Below are 17,547 nucleotides of genomic sequence, written 5' to 3' on the forward strand. Positions count from 1 at the left end.
ATTATGGGGTACAAGCCATGATGTGTATGCGCAACCTCCTGATTTTAGGAATGGGTTAAGTCAGAATGCCAGATGTAGGGGAGAGCACCAGGATGAGGTCTCTTGTTATCTGGTGTGCTCCCTGGGGCATTTGGTGGGCCGCTGTGAGATACAGGAAGCTGGACTAGATGGGCCTATGGCCTGATCCAGTGGGGCTGTTCTTATGTTCTTATGTTCTTATGTCTTTTGGCCCATCAAGCCCAAAAGGTTCACCATCAACTGGTTTAAAGGTTCCCCTTCCATCCAGGCTGGTAACTCTGCAGGTACCAAAGGAAATATCCCCCCCCCCATCTTTGGGGTCTTTGGGGGCACCATCAAGTTATTAATATCACTCTTTTTCTTTCAAGGTTCTGGCCTGATCCCTTACACAGGCCCTGATTTTCTGGTGAGGGTCACTCTGGCCTTTGTGTGCTGTGGGGGGGCCCAGCCAGGCTTGGGGCACAGGCACCATTTGCATCCCAGCAGAAGCACCAGCAATCCCCACACAGGATAGGGACATAGTACTAAAGAGACTTCTTCCTCTTGAGCATCTGCACTTTGCCTCCTTTAAACATGACCCATCTCAGCCAGGTGACCAGACGCCCTCTTTTTCCAGGACGTGTTCTCTTTTTTAGCCTCAACATCTGGTCAGTCGACCTCTGGGCATGTACAGAGTACAGATACTGTACAGTATTCCCCCGGGCCACCATTCACATATACTGAACTAAAGCAGAGCAGGGAGTGTTTTAAACTCTTATTTTGTCCTGTCCTATTTTTTTCTTGGATGTCCTACATTTTGGGGTGCTTGGTCCTCTTCTGAAGCTGTGACATTTGGTCACCCTGAGCTCTGGGCATGTGCAGAGCGCATGTACTATACAGTATTCCCACCTGGTCACAATTCCCATACATTGAACTAAAGCAGAGCAGGGAGTGTTTTAAACTTTTATCTTGTCCTACATTTTACTTGGATGTCCTACATTTTGGGGTGCCTGGTCCTCTTCTGAAGCTGTGACATCTGGTCAGCCTGATCTCAGCACCCGCAGCTTCGCTGTCACCGATTCCCCCTTCCAACCCCCCCCCCAATCAGGAAGGATGCTCAGTCAGTCCCCCCCCCCCACATCCATGCTCTCATCAGTGGAAATCGCTCCCCTGGATGCTGCCTCGACCACAGGGGGGTGGATGTGGGCAGGAAGAGTCCTGCAGGGGCCTCGCAGTGGGGCACAACTCCTTGCCCAGCCCCAGCTCCCCCCAGGAACTTGCACCCTCTCCGCCCCCCCCCCCGCTTGGCTCCAGTGTGGCTGCAGGAAGGAGAGGACGGAGGGGACGCCCCGAGGGCGTGGCTGCAAAGACCTCCCCGCTGCCAGGACAGGGACCTCCCCCTCCCTGTGAATCCCGGAAGACCAGAGTCCGGAGACGGGGTCGGCCCCTCTCCAGCCCCCCAGGACCAGCAGGCGCCACGGCAGAGTTCTGGCAGGATCGCCCTCTAAGAGGTAAAGTTCTCTGGCGCCCCTTCTGGAGCGGAGAGCGGCTCCTCTTCTATTTCGCAAGGGGGGAATAACTGACCCTCTGACCAATATGGGGCGTGCTGGTGATCCACCAGGGAGGGCTGGGAGAGACCCCTGGGAGACCCTGCAGATCTGCTGCCACTCAGTGTTGACAGTGGTGAAATAGTGGTTTCCCCAGGAGGCATTTCTTCTTTCTCAGTTGTCCAATCCCACCCTGATGTCCTCTTTCAGATCTTACAAGCTGCTCTTCTATTAGGGGATCCGCCCGTCATGGCATCAGCCTCGGTGGAAGAGGAGCTCAAGTGTCCCATCTGCATGGAGTTCCTGACAGACCTAGTGAGCCTGGACTGTGGCCACAACTTCTGCAGGGGCTGCATCACCAACTACTGTGAGATATGGGAAGATCTGGGGGACTTGGAGTGTCCCCTCTGCAAAGCCAAAATTAAGACAGGGAATTTCCGGCCAAACTTTTCACTGGCAAATGTTGTAGAAAAAATCAAACTTCTACAGCTTAATCCAGGGAAAGGGGATTTATGTGTGAGACATAAGGAAAGACTCCACCTCTTCTGCAAAGAGGATAAGGAACTGGTGTGTGTGTTTTGTGAGCGATCCCCAGAACATCAATCACATACCATCCTTCTCTTGGATGAGGCTGCCAAGGAATACAAGGTAGGATCATTTGGATCTTTGATAAGATAATTTTGTTTGGTTAAACTGAATTCTGTGGAATATGGTTGTTCTTCCTGGTCCATCGAGAAACTGACTCCTTTGAGGGCTGATGTCAATTATCTTCTGCTCTAAGGAAGGTGTTCCCCTTCGGATAACTGTTCTTGGTGCCCAAATGGTTGGTTAAATAGCTCCAGCGTTCCCCACGGCAGGTTCTCTTTCTAATTCAGGGTGAGAAGGCTTGGACTTCTAACCAAGCAGCTTATAAAGGGAAATTTTCCTCCCTAAGAAGGAATATAAATAGGAGTTAATGGGGACGTCCCTGCCCTTCATCAAACCTGAAGAGGACAATGTTCTCCCATTCAAAATGCAATGTGATAAGGTGGGGTAGGAACTGCAGAGAGTGGCCTGCAGCCCTGAACATGTATAAACCAGTACACCTACCCCCCTGCAGGGGTTGCTGGTCCGTGATGCAAGTGAAGAACTTCATGTAAGGAAACACATTTGGGGAGGCAGCGAGTTGAGGGAGGGGACACGTTGTTCAGCTACCACCTTCCCCAGCCTGCAGTGTTGTACATGGAGGAAGACGTGGAGCCCGGTGTTCCCTACGTGGCCTGTAGAGGAAATGGGAGCAGCGGTTCTGGACACTGAAGGAGAGAGGTAAACCCTGCCCATCCTCTTCTTGGCCTCTGATGCCTCTAGTGCAGGGGTCACCAAACCCCGGCCCGGGGGCCAGATGAGGCCCACAGTGAGCCTCTATCCGGCCCATGGCCAACCTCTTGTTCCCTGAAGGCTTCTGACCCACTCGACTGAACATGACCAGAGCGGTGCTCTGATTGCATCTGGAGGGTATTCTGAGGGCCTGAGTGAATGAGCCCACTCATTCATTTATTCATTCATCTAAGTTCCATCTCTAATTTACTTATTTCAATTTTATATTTAAATTTTTGCCCGGCCCTTAGCACTGTGCCAGACATTTCATGCGACCCTCTGACCAAAACGTTTGGAGACCCCTGCTCTAGTGGCTCGCGGAAGGCGTGCTAAGAGCCCAGTATTCCCTCAACACCCATTAGAGCACTGGTTCCCAACCTATGGTCTGGGGCCCACAAGTGTTCCTGGAGATCCAGAGAAATGGTCCGCAAAGTCTCAGGAAAAAAAGACTGCCTGTGATCACTTCCAGCATGTTCCCCCATGGCCACCAGAGAGGGCAGAGAATGAACTGCCTGCAGTCAGCAACAAAAGCAGCAACCCACAAATCTTCACACTAAATAATACATCTAATCAATCTCTAATCAATACAAATTTAATTGTATGTTTTGTGTGAAGGGGTGGGGGTTGCATGCAGGGCCCCTGAGAGGGGATACAGGAGGTAATCTGTACCTGGGCCCAAGGTCAAAAAGGGGGCCCAGGAGCCAAAAGGGCTCCCAGAAATGTCCTGGGATCTTACATTTTCCAGTCTCACCCGACTTCCTGCCCACATGGGATGGCGGCTGAGGCTGCTGCAAGCCATTTTATACTGGGCCGAGGAATGCAGACATGACACTCCTGAGCACTGTCAAATCTGAGAGGAATCTGGCCTGCTACGGTAGCTCTTTGGCTTGTGGATCTGCTTGCCAGGAAGGAGTGTATCAAGGACTCAGCTGAGGAACTACAGCTGCTGCAGAAGTACGTTTTGGTGCACTCCGGACACTTTCCATTCTCATGTGAGCCTAAATATGATGATCTAATTTTCTGCAATGATTTTCCTTTTTAAATTTTTTTTTAGATACTTAGGAGTGTTTTCTGTATTGCTGTATCTAGCTGCTGACACTGTGTGGGCAGGTAGACCTGCACTCCACATTGGGAAGCACAGCAGACCAGGGCTCCACTCTTCCTGCTCTTGCAGCCCTCCCCCTGTTCTGTTTTGCCCCCTCCCTACTCTCTCAGACTCTTTCAACCCTCCCCTCCTCCTTTGGGAAGGAGTTTACAAGAAACACTGAACCCCCTGTTAGATTCCACTTGGAGGTCCTGGGTGCATGTGGTCTGTGCCATTTTCAGTTTTTGTCTCAGTGGTCCATGGCCTCCTAAAGGTTGGGAACCACTGCTTTAGAGGAAGCAACAGTGAAACAGGACACTGAGCAAGAGAGGTAAACGCAGAGCATACTTCTAAAGCAGAGGTCCAGGGAGTTAACCTCTCTTCCTCTTATTCCTCCAGCAGTATCACCACCACCACTTGTGGACTTAGAATCCACCCCCCATTTGAATATGTGTGATCAAACCCTCTTCCTGAAAGCAGACTGGTATCTGGCTCTTCATCAAATACCTTGAAGCATGCTTTATTATTCCAGAGAAAAAAATAGAGCATAATGTGACTGAATTGGAGGATCTTTTGGATGTATTTGGTCATCTTTGTTCATTCTGCATTTCATCCCAGCTTCACTGATGTCCCTGTCACTCTGCTATAGCACCAGGTCTAGTTCTGAGGGTCTGTTGGTAAAGTGAGCCCCTTTGGTGAGCCCCCGTCCCTTATCCTACCAGTGGGTGTGGCGTTGGATGTGGGGCTCTATTGCTCTGAAACCGCAGGGAAGGTCCAGCCAACAGGTGGCCGCAGATTTTAGCTGGGCCCAGGCCCCCCTTGGGGGCCACAGCAGGAATCAGTAGTGAACCTCCTAGAGAACTTGGGCCTCAGCAGCTGCCCAACAGTGTTATATGTTGAGGTCAAACTGCTTGAAACACTTCTTCTGTGGCTCCTCATAAGAGCATAAGAACAGCCCCACTAGATCAGGCCATAGGCCCATCTAGTCCAGCTTCCTGTATCTCACAGCGGCCCACCAAATGCCCCAGGGAGCACACCAGATAACAAGAGACCTCATCCTGGTGCCCTCCCTTGCATCTGGCATTCTGACATATTGTATTGTATTGGCAACCTTCAATCTCGAAAGACCATGGTATCGTGCTCTGAAAGGTGGTTCTGGCACAGCGTCTAGTGTGGCTGAAAAGGCCAATCCGGGAGTGACAATCCCTTCCACACCGGGAGCAAGTGCAGTCTGTCCCTGGTCTGTCTCCCTGGCTATTGGCCTTCCTTCTTTGCCTCTTTGCCTCAGACTGCTGGCAAAGTGTCTCTTCAAACTGGGAAAGGCCATGCTGCACAGCCTGCCTCCAAGCGGACCGCTCAGAGGCCAGGGTTTCCCACTTGTTGAGGTCCATCCCTAAGGCCTTCAGATCCCTCTTGCAGATGTCCTTGTATCGCAGCTGTGGTCTACCTGTAGGGCGCTTTCCTTGCACGAGTTCACCATAGAGGAGATCCTTTGGGATCCGGCCATCATCCATTCTCACGACATGACCGAGCCAACGCAGGCGTCTCTGTTTCAGCAGTGCATACATGCTAGGGATTCCAGCACGTTCCAGGACTGTGTTGTTAGGAACTTTGTCCTGCCAGGTGATGCTGAGAATGCGTCGGAGGCAGCACATGTGGAAAGGGTTCAATTTCCTCTCCTGTTGTGAGCGGAGAGTCCATGACTCGCTGCAGTACAGAAGTGTACTCAGGACGCAAGCTCTGTAGACCTGGATCTTGGTATGTTCTGTCAGCTTCTTGTTGGACCAGACTCTCTTTCTGACATAACCCATTTCTAAAATCAGGAAGTTGTGCATACACATCATGGCTTGTACCCCGTAATGGATTTTTCCTCCAGAAACTTGTCCAATCCCCTTTTAAAGGCGTCTAGGCTAGACGCCAGCACCACATCCTGTGGCAAGGAGTTCCAAAGACTGACCACATGCTGAGTAAAGAAATATTTTCTTTTGTCTGTCCTAACCCGCCCAACACTCAATTTTAGTGGATGTCCCCTGGTTCTGGTATTATGTGAGAGTGTAAAGAGCATCTCCCTATCCACTCTGTCCATCCCCTGCATAATTTTGTATGTCTCAATCATGTCCCCCCTCAGGCGTCTCTTTTCTAGGCTGAAGAGGCCCAAACGCCGTAGCCTTTTCTCATAAGGAAAGTGCCCCAGCCCCGTAATCATCTTAGTCGCTCTCTTTTGCACCTTTTCCATTTCCACTATGTCTTTTTTGAGATGTGGCGACCAGAACTGGACACAATACTCCAGGTGTGGACTTACCATAGATTTGTACAACGGCATTATAATACTAGCTGTTTTGTTCTCAGTACCCTTCCTAATGATCTCAAACATAGAATTGACCTTCTTCACTGCCGCCGCACATTGGGTCAACACTTTCATCGACCTGTCCACCACCACCCCAAGATCTCTCTCCTGATCTGTCACAGACAGCTCAGAACCCATCAGCCTATATCTAAAGTTTTGATTTTTTGCCCCAATGTGCATGACTTTACACTTACTGACATTGAAGCGCATCTGCCATTGTGTCGCCTATTCTGCCAGTTTGGAGAGATCTTTCTGGAGCTCCTCACAATCACTTCTGGTCTTCACCACTCGGAAAAGTTTGGTGTCGTCTGCAAACTTAGCCACTTCACTGCTCAACCCTGTCTCCAGCTCATTTATGAAGAGGTTGAAAAGCACCGGTCCCAGGACAGATCCTTGGGGCACACCGCTTTTCACCTCTCTCCATTGTGAAACTTGCCCATTGACACCCACTCTCTGCTTCCTGGCCTCCAGCCAGTTCTCAATCCATGAGAGGACCTATCCTCTAATTCCCTGACTGTGGAGTTTTTTCAGTAGCCTTTGGTGAGGGACTGTGTCGAACGCCTTCTGAAAGTCCAGATATATAATGTCCACGGGTTCTCCCGCATCCACATGCCTATTGACCTTTTCAAAGAATTCTATAAGGTTCGTGAGGCAAGACTTACCCTTTCAGAAGCCATGCTGACTCTCCCTCAGCAAGGCCTGTTCGTCTATGTGTTTTGAGATCCTATCTTTGATGAGGCATTCCACCATCTTACCCGGTATGGATGTTAGGCTGACCGGCCTATAGTTTCCCGGGTCCCCCCTCTTTCTCTTTTTAAAGATAGGCGTGACATTTGCTATCCTCCAATCTTCTGGCACCGTGGCCGTTTTGAAGGACAAGTTGCATACCTTAGTCAAGAGATCTGCAACTTCATTCTTCAATTCCTTATGAACTCTTGGGTGGATGCCATCAGGGCCCGGTGACTTATTGATCTTTAATTTATCAATGAGGTCTGAAACATCTTCTCTTTTAACCTCTATCTGACTTAACTCCTCGGTTAGGAGGGGCCGTTCGGGCAGCGGTATCTGCCCGAGGTCTTCTACTGTGAAGACAGATGCAAAGAACTCATTTAATTTCTCTGCCATCTCTAAGTCTCCTTTTATCTCCCCTTTCCCTCCCTCACCATTCAAAGGGCCAACCACTTCTCTGGCAGGTTTCCTGCTCCTAACATATTTGAAGAAGCTTTTATTATTCCCCTTAATGTTGCTGGCCATGCATTCCTCATAGTCTCGCTTGGCCTCCCATATCACCTTCTTACATTTTTCCTCCCACCAGATTAAGGAAGGTCTGTGTAATTAGAACTCCTGGCCACTTTTTTTAAAATGATAAACCATCTGCTTCCCCTGCTCTCAGTTACGATTTGAGGGCCAAATTAGATTCTAGTGTGTTCACTTTTAAATGGTCGTGAGACCTGCTTTTTCAAGCTTACATAGCTCTTTATCACAAACATTTCATTGCTCTAGAATAGTGTTTCTCAGCTGTAGGCCAGGACCCCCTGGGTGGGTCATGAGCCAATTTCAGGTGAGTCCCCATACATTTAAATGTGTATTTTATTTTTAAACTGTGGATAGGATTGCAACCTTTAGGATGTTTGGGGACTCTTTTAAAAACAGGTCAGCAACTGCTTGGGAGGGTTAGGAAGATTCTTTATTTTAAATAAATTTTTAAACTTATGGTAAACTTTTAATTTACTTACTCAATTTGATTTTGTCAAATGAAGGGTGTTGACATGTGACAAATGGGGGGTGTTGCAGGTTAATGACATCACTGCCAGCATGTTGCAAAAGATAGTCATTTTAAAAAGTGGTTCCTCGTGCTAAAAAGTTTGAGAACTACTGCTCTAAAAGGTACACATTTGCCTTTGGGCTAAAATATTGTCCTGCATCTTAACTTGGGAGTGGGGTGGGAGAATCGCTGCCTTTTCTTGTCTTTGCCATGATGGAGGCCAATCATTGATCTCATTCCAGGATTGCCAAGGGATTTCAGAGCTCCCCTCTCCTTGACCTCCATGTGGAGAAATAGATCTGCCCCTTGAGGTCACTCCTATTCACGATGAGGGGTCAGGGTATGGCAAGATTGCCTACCTGCAGGAAAGCACCTGAGAGGTCCATAGAAAGTTCCTGGCCTTTCCACTGAAAGCCTCTCAAAGAGCAGATCTAGATTTTGGATGACAATTGTGTGTGGTTGTGTTAAAGAAAAAAATCACAGCCTGTGTACACAGCCTGAGAGGGGTGGGGGTGGGCCCTCTTTCTCTCCCCCCCCCCCCCATAGTCACAGTCAGTGGCCCAGCCTGGAACTCACTGACTGATCGATTCCGTTGCTGGCTCACTATCCCAACATTCACAGCAAGTTGAGGTGCATATTCCCTTCCTCCCAGGGGGTCCTTGTGCTTAGCTTGCAACATGAGGATATTCGGTGGGGGGGGGGAGGAAGGGAGGTAACACAATTCCAAGAGATACATTTCTTAAATAAACCAAAACACTGAATACAAAGTGTATCCATTGGCTAGTTCCCAAGTGGGCACACGTTTCCTTAAGGCAGTTTGGCCCCCTGGTCTAGCAATGCGGCCATCACCCTGCTGATCAGCCAGCCCTTCAGCTTCAAGGACAGCTGAAGTTCTTCAGGTTCCAACCCAGGACTTGCAGGCTTTGGGCTCTCTCCACCTCAGGGACACATGCCTCAAAAATCTGGTGCCAGTACAGATAAATCCCAGTTCCTTTTAGTACTCAGGACCAAACACAGACCTGTAAATCTATAATGGTTTATTAAAGAATAAAAGTCTGCTTACAACTAAGCAAGAGAGGCATTTATCCAAGAAAACATGCAGTCTGAAACACAAAAGCTGGTTTCCTGAACTTACTTATCCCTGCCTCTGAAAGAGAATAAGGTGAACTCTCTCAGGCTATCTGTCATATCTCATCTGGTGGGTCCAAGCATCCATGACAGAGTGGAAAGTGCAGCCAGCCCCTTCCCGCTGAGGGGATCATCTGTCACCTGTGCTACCAGCCTGCCAGAAGGCTGGATCCATCCACAGAGCCTTCTAAAAGGATGGTGCAGTCTCAAGGCCACTCAGGGTTACTCATTCTGACCCCTCCCAAATGGGAGGAATTTGGGGCAGGGAGGATACCCTTTGTTCAGTTTGCTGGATCCCGTCTGTCTGTCTCTGAGCTTTCATACATACATAAGACCTTTATTGGCATAGAGTGAGCTTTCATTTGTGTGTGTAAATGTCAGTCATCTCTCCAAAAGAAATAAACTTGCATTTCTCACCAGGATCAGATCAGTACCAACCTAAAGACCTTGAGGGCTGAAAGAGAACAAATCCTGACATATAAAGCAGACGCAGAAAAAGAAAGCCAAGACCTGCTGGTAAGTGTCGTGATTGTTGGACAGTTAAAACATCCATGAACCTATTTCTAGAGACACAGAATGGCAAATGCAAGAGTCCAAAGGCAGGAGGTAGGTCTGCTCCTCTAATCCTCTGTAGCTGGAATGGCCCCATCTTCTATGCACGGCCATTCTGAAGGTGGGCCCCTTGAGGAAACTCTTTTTTGACTAAATGTTGTTTTGCTCTCTGTGAAAACCCAGAAATGCCCTTCCTATCATGTTTGACTTCAGGGTACTGCAAGGACAATCTCAGTCCCTTGGCCTGCCATTCTTCCTATCTACTTGTTGCAGAACCAAACAGAAGTAAAGAGACAAAAGACCAAGGCTGAGTTTCGACAAATACACCAGTTCCTGGAAGAACAGGAGAGAAGCCTCCTGGCCCAGATGGAAGAGGTGGAGAAGGAGATTGCAAGAAGGAGGGACGAGCTCCTGGCCAGACTCTGCAGGGAACTCTCCTCTCTGGAAAATCTCATTCAAGAGATGGAGGAGAAGTGTCAGCAGCCAACCAGTGAATTCCTGCAGGTAAGGTCTGATCTGCTGTGCTCCACGGGCTGCCCAAGCTGTCAAGGGCAGCTCCTTGTATAGTGCAATGCAGTTGTCTTACTAGAATGTTACTAGGGCAAGTTATATTCCTAAATAAAACTCCTTTTACAGAGGTATCTTACTGAGTATAAGAGAGGGTTGGGGATATATCTAAATTCAATCTTGGTCATTTAACTGTTAATTACAAAGATGCTCTGATTAAGCTACTGTTTGACCCTAGGGCCTCTGACCACAACCAAGTCCCAGGTTGGATCAGCAGTTTCTTGGCATCAAGTATTCCCTTGTATTATTGGGGTGCAAGTTAGTGTTATAGGATCATTAGCTGTTTGCAGAGTTGATTGGTTGGTTGTGCCCTGGCCGGCTGCTAGAGGTAGATCGTGAGAAGTTCTCAGGGTCAGTTGGATATTGCCCTGGCTGGTCATTAGAGACAGACCAAGAGAAACTCACAGGGGGCCACCGTGCCAAGTTTTGTAGGTGCCTGAATTGCACCATGGAAGCTGGCCCTCCTCCTCCTCTTTGGATCCATTCCAGGCAGCTAGAGCAAAATGGAGGTGTCTCCTCCGTTTTGCTCTAGTCACCAGGAATGGCTCCAAGTGCGGCTTGCACAGCATGTTCAGGCACCAGCAAAACAGTACACTGTGACCTCCCCTGTGCTACTGCCCAATCCTAACCTCCCCCCCACCCCCGCACCAGCTGATGCAGTGCTTGAGCATCCAGCACAAGGGACATTCTCAGAGGTCTTCGTTAGGTAAAGGAACATTTATTCTCTTATCCCAGGGAAAAGCCTGTGGTGCCAGATCCACTCCAACCTGCACCAGCTATTTCACTGAGTCATGTCACTATTTCACCTGGATAGGATATCAGCAGTGCCACTGACACCAATACCACCCCCTTCCATCCCTCTTTTCACCGCACCGTCTCCCCTACCCCTTCCCTTCCCTTTCCCCCTTACTGGCACTGGGTTGTGCGATGGATCCACTGATGTGCTGAGCTGCTACACACTCAGTCCATGTATGGCATGTACAAGACAGACCACTGCCAAATGAACACTGGAGGACCAAGAGCATCTCTGTCCAGGGTCTGACAAGACGGACTTCTTGTGGCAAGTGCTGAGTTCTCTTTCTTCTCTTTTCAGGATATTAGAAAGACCTTGCGGAGGTACGTGGATCCCACTCATTTCCCTTCTTGCTTCCTGATGCTGGGAAGGGCTGTGAAGAACGTGGCTCTCCAGGGGCTCCTGGGGAGAGAGTGTAGGACTCCCCACCCTCCAGTGCTGTCTCTTTGGAACAGGCAGCAGAGCTGCCAGACCTCTGTGTTCCTTCAGCAACACGTTGCCCTGAGGTGTTTGTGTACCTGCTCTATTCATGTTACCATCACTAGATGAGCCTCCTCCCCAGAGCACCCCCAGTGTGCCCTGGAGGCCTCTACCTCCAAGATTTATACTCTTTTCTCCACCTCCATGTTGTCCTTTTGTTCTAGTCAGTAATTCCAGATGGGATAGATTTTGGGATCAGACTTTTTTTCTCCACACCAGGTATGAGAAGAAGGAAGTGTTTGAGAATCCTGTGGCTTTTCCTCCTGAGCTCACCTGCACAATCAGGGGATTCTATGATGTGAAACTCCTTCTGGAGTGTGTCGTGAAGCAATCTCCAGGTAATGAGGAATGATGGGCAAGGATGCATATGATGGGTAGGCTTGAAGAGTACCTTCCAGGAGGGTGCAGGGGGCTGAAAGGAATGGGGGGGGGAATTCCTAGAAAATGGGCTCAACCATCTTCAGTGAGTAGAAAACAAAAACACTGTACGGAAATGGGGGTAATGCCAGCATATTGACCAGGAAACAGACGACTCGGAAGCTCCATCTTGGACCTTGACTTTGTCCTCTGTGGTCCATAGAGGCATCTTTCTTTTACAGAATACTAAAACAGGAATGTGGAAAGTAGGCAGGCAACCTGGATGCTAGAGGGACACAGCCAGAACATGATCAGGAAGCAGGGTGCAGGACAGGAAGGGCAAGATGCACAGTAACTATGTCAGATAACTAAAATATGGGCACATTTGGGAGGTGGCTGTCTTTCTAATGTCTGTGCCTCCTGATGAGAGTCTCCCAACTTGATTATGCTTCTCTTTCCTCCTCTCCCTCCACGCCCAACAGCCTTAGCAGCAAAGGTGACTCTGGATCCAGACACGGCTAATCCCAAACTCATCCTGTCCGAGGACCGCAAAAGTGTGAGATGGGAAGATGAATGGCAAGATCTGCCTGACTATCCTGAGAGATTTGACTGGTGGCCTTGTGTGCTGGGCCAGGAGGGATTCACAGCAGGCAAACACTTCTGGGAAGTCACTGCGGAGGGTAAAGGAGACTGGGCTATGGGGGTTACCAGAAAGTCTGTGAAGAGAAAGGGCTCATTTAAGTTTAGTCCCAAGGGAGGGATCTGGGCTGTGGTGAAGCAGTTAGGTCAGTATATAGTTTTGAATACCACTGGTGACACTCATCTATTCTTCAGTCAGGAGCTTAAGAGGATCCGAGTGACACTAAACTGTGCTGAGAGGCAGGTGTCCTTTTCTGATGCTGACACAGGAGCCCATCTCTACACTTACTCAGAAGCCTCATTCTGCGGAGAGACCCTCCTCCCCTTCTTTTTTGTGTGTAAAAAAGCCCACCTGACACTCTCAACCTAAGGATCTTTTTCCACAGGCTCTACTGTTTTATCTCTCCAGACTAGAATGATTAGCCAAAAAGTAGTTAAAAGCCGTTTGGCAGCCAGTTCCTCTTTTCCAGCTCTTCGAAGTTCTCTAAACTCTTTCAGTCAGTCTTAAAAACCAAATCAATGAAATCTGCTCTTCCTTCTGGGACCCAGAATTCCCTCTTCCTCCTTCAACTTATTTCTTGAAGAGACAATTGCACATTCGTGACAACAAATAATACCATCATCTACGCCAGCGGTTCCCAAACCCTTTGGTGCTGCAACCCATCTTGTCCTCTGCAGTGGGTTGTGATGCTCCTGGTGGTGCCAGAGGAAGCCTGTGGAGAGCTCCTCTGGGTCATGCCAGTCTGCATACCCACCCAATCTATTGGCCTCTGTGAGCCTTGGAATGACCCACAGAAGCGTCCAGAAGCTACTTCTATATTCAGAAAGGCACTTTCAGTTGGCTTCCAAAAGTCAAAAGTGTTACGTGAAAATCCCCTTTTGCCTTTTAGTTGTGATTTTCTCTCTATCTGGTTATGTACTATGGACTAAAATATCATGCAGGTTAAACCTCAGCACACAGGTCACAATCAGGTCAAGTCACAAGCTTACACAACCTCCACCTCCTTGTGGTTACACATATAGGCATCTTAAATCCACCTGCCTATGAAGAAGTCTGGCATCTTAAATCATTGTTTAAGTGTCTCCTATTCATTGTATTGTTTTAACTCAATCACTGCTTAAGTACTGTATGCAAACTGGAACTGCCTTCTTGTGTTGATGATTCATGGTATTGTTCAAGCCAGCCACAGATCCCATTGAATTTTGCTGATAATCCTTTCAATGTTTTACACACTCCCAAGCACCCAGCTGGTAGTAAGCAAGCTACAATCCAGCTGAGTCTGTCTGAAAACCCTTTTTAAGAGAGGGCTTGCTGCCACATGCTCTCTGGCTCTCCCTCCAAGGACCAACACACCTGTATTGTGTCAGAGGGTCCTCTACACAGGACTCTTCCCCCCCCCAACTGCTCTACAGGACAGGTAACTATCTTGCGCCTGAAACTCTTTCCCTTCTTCCCCCCCTTTTTGTTCTCCCCTTCTCTCCCCATCTTTAGTCAGCAACTGGGTTTGGCAGACCAGGGACCCCTAAAATCCTTCCCTACAACCTTTCCTTTTTCTAATTTCCTCGGATGCACCAAATACTCTCCACACGCAACCACCATGAAAGTACTAGGACCAAGAAACATATCATTTCTCCATGTGCATTATGTTTACCTTTGTGCTTTTGTAATAAAACTATAATCTTTTATTAAAAGTTATCTTTCTCTCAGTCTCCTCTTTAAGCTAAAGGGAATTTCTCTGCATTACGCCATCTTGTTATCCAGCCTGCGATCCTGAGGTTCCAATAAGGGTAGTGTAATAATTCCCCTAAACAAAACAGCCCTTTTGGTAACAAAAGTGGTTTTCAGAGGATTGTATGGGCCATTCTGGGGCCCATGGAGGGCACCATTAGGGTAGGTCTACAGCCTTGTGTGACCCAAAGGAATCCCTCCCCCACCCCCAACCCCAGTCTCCCAGTACATTGTTCATCTTCCAGAATGGCTCCATTTGGGAGCAAGTGCAAGTGCGAAGGAAAATGTGTGACCCACCTCACATGGGCTCATGCCCCACAGGTTGAGAACTCCGAATCTAGTCTGTTCCCAGGCAGAAATATATGCCCCATTAGGGCCACCAGACCACCTCATGTTTCCAGGTCCCTCAATCCCCCATTGAATCTTCCTTTTTCTTCTCTCTGCAAAGGTGGGAAACAAAGCAAACCTCCTTTATTGCTGCTATTCAAAGAGGCTCTGGGGACATTTGAGGCAGAATCCCTCTTTTCTGAGGTCTCCAGCCGCAGCTGATGCCAAATGTTGCACCCAAAATCTTGACTGGGCCCCATTTCTCAAGAGTACACGACTCTGAGATGGTTAAATCTTCATGGATGCCCAGTCCCTTGTTCAGCCGAACTCAAAATTCTGATTATTTTTCAGGAAAATAAATGTTTAGAGAGTTGCAAATCTTGGTCATGGATGATGAAAGTGGGTTCGTGATGTTGCAGATGCTAGCCAATTGGTGCTGAATACAACCAGAAGGCAGAACCAGTTTTCCAAAACTTTTTTTTTTAACAAATGTTGCTGTTCATGCTTAATTATTTATATGTTGTTCCCCATGTTTGAGGAAACGTAGTGTGCCTGTGGCCAAGATTTATGACAGGTGGAAGAAAACCTGAAATGTTTCTTGCTCCTTGTTTCTTCTAATTTTTTCTTGCAGTTCATTCATGTATGTTTATTTCTTGATGACCCAGAATGTGATAACTCAGCTTCAAATGTGTGAACAGATTTTATGGAAAACTGTCGGGGCTCTGCAACGAGCAAAGCCCACAGAGGAAAATAAAGTGCAGCAAAATGCTGGCACAAGCAAAGATTCTGGACAGCTCCACGAAGAACATCACAGAGATGATGCAGAATTCCATCACCAAGCTATCTATTTACAAAGTGTACAGATAGCCAGGCTCCCTGGCAGCAGAAACAGCACAGATGTTTGATACTCCAACACGCTCTCTCGGATTCCTCACCGCAACTACAACAACCCATGTGGCAGGCTGTGCCTGCTTCCCTTAAGTACTTTTGATGACCAGTCAGGGTGAGGATGACCTCATCCCATCGCCTCATCCTCACAAGGTCCATTGCATCAGCCTCCAAGGATGCACCTGTCACCTTTCCCATTCTCTTACATTGAGGCAGTGGTGTCATCATGACTCAGCACATTTAGGCTTGCAGGATTGGTCAAACTGGAGACACATGATGTACAGAGAGTTACATGTGCTTAGAAATACAGGTCAGAACATTTAGGCCTTGCCACATTCAGACAGCAATTTTCTGGAACTTTGGGTTAAAATATCCTGACAAAAACTTACTATGAACCAATGTGGAAGTTCTGTCTATGATGTTTCAACTGGGATGTGCATTCACACATGCAAATAAACACTTCACACCAACACAAATAAACACTTCACACCAACTAGGTCCTGTGTACTTGCATGTTCCATGGTTACTTCAGATCTGATTACAGAAACACAGACAGAACCTCTTTCGTCCTGACACATCTGTTAGTAGCTGCCTGTAGCCCACTGTCCTCTCAAGCAGCACCTGCTTGGCAACAACCCTCTGTTAGGGTGGGGAGGGGTTTTCACCACCTATGGGCTGATCCAGGGCAGTAGTGTCTAGCTGCAGTGGTTCCCAAACGTTTTAGCACCAGGACACACTTTTTAAAATGACACTACCCACCTAGGTTCACCAGACTTCAAAAAAAGATCTCGAACGAAATAATTTTTTTTAATTTATAAGTAGTAATAATCAGAAAAAGATATTTATCGCGCTGTATTTACACATGCTTGCAAACTGCAGGAGCTGAGCTCTTTGCAGGGTAGTTAGCAGCTACAGTATCTGATATTTGAATAGCCATGGATAGATAGGAAAAGCCCGGCTGGATCAGGCCAAGGGCCCTTCTACTCCTGCATCCCACCAAGTGCAAGTTCACAAGCAGGAGGAAAAGCCATCCATCCCTCTCATGTGAATACCCTGTGGAGGGTATTCAGAGGCACACTGCCACTGCAGCCAGAGGTCGTGCAAGTGATTACTACTCATAGCCAGACCTGTGCACCATGCCTGTGTCCAACTGTGTTCTGCAGCTATTCAGACTAGTGACCAATTCCACATCTGGCCATGAATTCCACAGAAGAATTGTGCACTGTGGGAAGAAATCTCTCCTGTCTGTCCCTAAATCTCCTGCCAGTCAGTCTGATGCCAACCTGGTGGAATTCTATATTCTTCCAGGGGAGGAGCTGCAGCTCAGTGGTCAGGCAGGCTGCACAATGACTGTTCAAGAAGGGGGAGGACTTTTCTGGGGTCTGAGTCTGAGGCCCTCTGGCTGCTGCTTTGGGTAATACTTTGGGTGCCCCCAACTCAATCAGAGTTAAGATGCTGATTGCCAGAATGGGCTGATCCAACTTCAGGCTGAGGCTCCTTCCCTGCAAAGAGCCCCCAACAGGCTCCAGGAGGGGATCCAGCAGAAGCATCCCACTTCCAAGAGGACTTCTGATGATACCCACTGTGTCTGGGATCTCTTGGGGAGGGTTGTGGGAGGGGGGGCTCCTTCCCCTTGCATGGGACTGGCAGCAGCAGAAGGCTCCACACAGCATTTTTGGACGGGACAGCCTTCCTCGGACGCTGCCTCTGTTCACTCAGTGGTTTAAACAGTCCTTTGAGGCTGGAAGGGCTAAATTGGATGAAAATGTTGCTTGAAAAAAATAAAGAGCTCAGCCAAGCAGGAGGCTGCAGCTTTCCCAGGCCCTGTTTACATCAGCAGAGATCCGGAGTGGATTCCAGGAAGGGAAACACCCTCTGCAGACTGAAAGGGGAGAAATCAAAAGTGACTCCAGTTTCTCTGTGCCAGGAGCCATGGCAGCTGCTGGGGACATCCAGGACCTCTGTGAGGAAGCCACCTGCCCCATCTGCCT

General features: G+C 48.4%; 3 protein-coding genes across 5 annotated transcripts in view; 2 read left to right on the top strand and 1 right to left on the bottom strand.

Moving 5' to 3' along the window:
* Positions 1–17,547, bottom strand: part of LOC136639120 (zinc finger protein RFP-like) — a 573,475-nt gene that overhangs the window by 114,084 nt on the left and 441,844 nt on the right. The gene's annotated exons all lie outside the window — the stretch shown is intronic.
* LOC136640459 (tripartite motif-containing protein 10-like) overlaps positions 1–17,547 on the top strand; it is a 195,288-nt gene that overhangs the window by 26,713 nt on the left and 151,028 nt on the right. The window lies entirely within an intron of this gene.
* Positions 1,416–14,306, top strand: LOC136640443 (tripartite motif-containing protein 10-like). 3 transcript variants are annotated; one of them, XM_066615584.1, is made up of 7 exons: positions 1,416–1,508; positions 1,755–2,192; positions 9,645–9,740; positions 9,990–10,280; positions 11,437–11,459; positions 11,836–11,954; positions 12,456–14,306. In XM_066615584.1, the coding sequence occupies exons 2-7, from the start codon at positions 1,794–1,796 to the stop codon at positions 12,980–12,982; spliced, it is 1,455 nt and encodes a 484-aa protein (XP_066471681.1). In that variant the 5' UTR covers positions 1,416–1,508; positions 1,755–1,793; the 3' UTR covers positions 12,983–14,306. The 3 variants fall into 3 exon arrangements, with proteins under 3 accessions (XP_066471681.1, XP_066471683.1, XP_066471682.1); XM_066615586.1 differs by having other exon boundaries at positions 10,050–10,280; XM_066615585.1 differs by having other exon boundaries at positions 1,780–2,192.

The sequence above is a fragment of the Tiliqua scincoides genome, chromosome 2 (genome assembly GCF_035046505.1).
Source record: "Tiliqua scincoides isolate rTilSci1 chromosome 2, rTilSci1.hap2, whole genome shotgun sequence".
In the NCBI taxonomy this organism is placed as follows: Eukaryota; Metazoa; Chordata; class Lepidosauria; order Squamata; family Scincidae; genus Tiliqua; species Tiliqua scincoides.